The 3,453-nt window shown below is 46.4% G+C and overlaps 1 protein-coding gene across 1 annotated transcript; it reads left to right on the top strand.

The window, feature by feature from the left end:
- The first annotated feature begins 446 nt into the window (after window positions 1-446).
- On the top strand, window positions 447-2,955 carry DEU56DRAFT_892178 (FAD binding domain-containing protein). The gene is made up of 12 exons (XM_041356314.1): window positions 447-644; window positions 701-820; window positions 877-1,035; window positions 1,098-1,296; window positions 1,352-1,452; window positions 1,509-1,543; window positions 1,600-1,776; window positions 1,838-1,893; window positions 1,947-1,956; window positions 2,011-2,035; window positions 2,087-2,113; window positions 2,165-2,955. The coding sequence occupies exons 1-12, from the start codon at window positions 615-617 to the stop codon at window positions 2,855-2,857; spliced, it is 1,632 nt and encodes a 543-aa protein (XP_041204796.1). The 5' UTR covers window positions 447-614; the 3' UTR covers window positions 2,858-2,955.
- The last annotated feature ends 498 nt before the right edge of the window (window positions 2,956-3,453 follow it).

Genomic DNA, 3,453 nt, shown 5'->3' on the forward strand with positions numbered 1-3,453 from the left:
CTCCTGAGCGTTCCCGGCCCATCCTCAATACAGTCCCAACTTTCCCTCGTGCATTTTTTGGATTGCTGCAAGTAGCCCAGCGCTCGTAAGTTGTTTATCCACTACGCACATTACATCGCTTACAACAGGGAGACCGAGAGCGTCTTCCACTGGAATATATCGCGTTTATCCCTCGACAGTCGAGGCAAAGGTGTTGCTTATCGAGTTCACTTATACCGTCGAATCTCTTTTTCCCCGGATCCGAATATCAATTCGACGGGGCGATGGCCGCCCCTACTGACTCCGGTATCCAAGGAATTGTGATACCCTAGTTTCGCTCGTTCCTGGGATTCGGTCATCATAGCCTACGTGAAGGAATGAAGAATACTTTTGTCTTCCCTAAGGAGAAACCCCGCAAGGCACGTGCAAGTTTCTTCAAAATTGGAACAAACTTCAATACCATACTCAAAGGGCGCGCGTCTCGCATGAAATATTTAGTGAGCGTCTTGACAAATTATCTGAATCCGATAATAATGGTTATCTGTCCGACTTTGCGGCCCTGATGGACTGTGTTCTTATGATATAAGACACGATTGTCTGTTATACTAATCCAAAAACCTCTAAACTCTCCACACATGAACTCCACACGTCCTCCTGTACTAGTTGTAAGTAACACACTTATGATAGAAGGTTGTGCCTCAGCTGAATTCCTCGTTCTTAGGTAGGCGCTGGGCCAGCGGGTTTGGTAGCAGCGTTGACACTCCTCCAGAACGGCATCCCAGTCCGCATCGTTGATAAAGACCCTAACCCTCGCATCGGACAGCGTGGTCCCGGAATGCAGGTTTGTCATACATCCACTTCTCTGATGCCCCGCAGCCTCATCAATGTGTAATCTAGCCACGCTCCCTTGAACTCTTCAACTTTCTGAATGTTCCAGAAGTCCACGACCTGGGGAAGCGTCCCCCTATAATCCGTTCGTACAAGCCAGGGACTTTGGAAATTTTGAGCGAATCTTCCTTTTCCCCGTATATGGAACCTACACCTGCGATACCATTCGTGCGCAGAGACGTTGTCCTCCCAAGCTGTCATGCTGAAATGCGATTCATTTTGTTTTCTAGACTTCCAGGGTAATGGGTCAACAGCTCCTAGATACGATTATGCGACGCCACCTAGACAAGTTCTCTTGTTCTGTCGAAATGGGCACCGAAATGTGTTCGTTCGAGCAGACTGAGGAAGGCGTTACCGCTGTACTAGCAAAGGACGGCACATTAGAATCTTTCAATACCAAGTGGATGATCGGCGCCGATGGTGCTAAAGGTGAGATGCGGTCAAATTCAAATGCGGCAGAATGTGTCTGAACATTGGTTTGCAGGTGTCGTGCGCAAGCAGCTTGGGCTTACATTTCTGGGCGAAACTAGAGACGATACCCGGTTTATCACTGGAGATATTCGTTTGAAGGGTGTTGACAGAGTGGTGCATCCGATTTCTACTTGCTCGATAGAAGAGTGCTCCTGATCCTGTCTCGAAAGTGTTGCCACCGGTTTGGACATTTCCCAGAACGAGGGTATGTACCATTGGCATTGATGTACTGAGGCTTGGAGATGTATTGACGACCCACAGCATGTTATTGCGTCCAACAGACGAAATCGGCGAGGATGGCTGGCAATTTCTCATCTTTGGTAGTGACCTAGACATGACAAAGGTCACTCGGAGCGAGGAGCCGATCTTCGAGATCATCGCGTCAGTGATACCAACAGAGGTTATATTCAACAAGCTGGTCTGGGTGAGCGAGTTCAGGTGTGTTTCTCTTTGCTCTTTGTATATCGATGCACTTTCAACGTTTGTGGGTTTGCTTTAGGGCCAATATCCGGATGGTAAACAAGTTTAGCGAGGGCCGAGTGTTTGTTGCGGGTGGTATGTGGTTCTACTTTTGGATGATGTGCCTGTATTGATGGAATTCGCCATAGATGCTGCTCAGTATGTCTATTTTTCGAGCGTGTTCTTGGAAAACTGTTGCTGACATATGTCCAGCGTCCACAGTCCAACCGGTGGTCAGGTCTGTGTGCTCTCACCAACTGCCGATGCATACTCATTTCTCTATAAACAGGGACTCAACTCTGGTGTACAAGATGCTGTGAGTCTTGTAAATGTATCGTGTATACCAACTGACCGGGCTGTGCACTAGTTCAATCTAGGATGGAAGCTTGCGCTCGTCGAAAAAGGACTCGCCGACAAGTCCCTCCTCGAGACGTATAATGCCGAGCGTCTGCCTGTCATCTCCGAGATGCTCGAGATGACCACCTCGCTACTTAACCGAGCAGTAAAGACAGGAGACGTGACCATCCGACGAAGTCCTATCGTTTTCATGCTCGGTATCAACTGCCGGTTCAGCAGCATTGTCCTGGATGAATATATGACTCCAGTTGAGGGAAGACCGATTAACGCCTACGGGGTGCTTGACGAGGAGCATCTGGAGGCTGGAGATAGGGCGCCTGATGCTCCCAATATGCTCCAGGTGGGGCGCGGAGAGTCTCACGTAAAGACGCTCTTTGGTCTGTACAGACCTTGGTACCACACAATACTCGTGTTCGCACCTAGTCTTGCAGATTCTTCCCCAATCTTGGGCGCGCTGGAGGCATACGACAAAAGTGTTGTTCGATCGGCAGTCATTCTTCCTCCATCAACACAAGTAACGCCTGTTGCATCCCCTGCTAACCTCGTTCTTGTTGACGAGGAGAACTATGCTTATTCGGCTTATCTTGTGGAAGCTGGCCGTACGAAGGTGTTTGTGATACGGCCGGACGGAGTGATTGGAGCAATTGTACGCGGTGCAGAAGGCATGAAGAAATATTTCTCGGGAATATTTTTGGATGTGTAGTGGTCTGTTCTTTTTTACCTTTGTTATTATTTTATTTTATTTTATTTAATAGGATATTTGTAAATGGGTTATGGTAGATATGTAGGTTTATTACCCCCTGGGGGCCCCAAATTAAATATTGCATATTTAAGTTATACATTTCACAATATATGACCCAAAGAAATGTGATATGCACCACATTTGTACACTTACATACCACGAAATCACTACAGTTGTGTGTGATGGTCCGCCAATGCAACACATGCAACAGCAGACCATTATACAGAACTGTGTATATTAATAGTAACATATACATATACATAATGAAAGAGTGTGATGGTCTGCCTTCAAGACAGTTGCAATGGCGGATGTATATATTTAATAGCAACATATACATATAAATAATGAAAGAGTGTGATGGTCCGCCTTCAAGACAGTTGCGATGGTGGATGCATATATTTAATAGCAACATATGCATATATATAACGACATAGTGTGATGGTCTGCTGACACGACATATGCAACGGCAGACCATCACACTCTTTCATTATGTATGTGTATCCAAAACTCCCTGGCAGTATAATGTATTATATACTATAATTGTAGAAGGTATGTGA

The sequence above is a fragment of the Suillus clintonianus genome (genome assembly GCF_016758775.1).
Source record: "Suillus clintonianus strain FC179 chromosome Unknown DEU56scaffold_82, whole genome shotgun sequence".
NCBI lineage: Eukaryota > Fungi > Basidiomycota > Agaricomycetes > Boletales > Suillaceae > Suillus > Suillus clintonianus.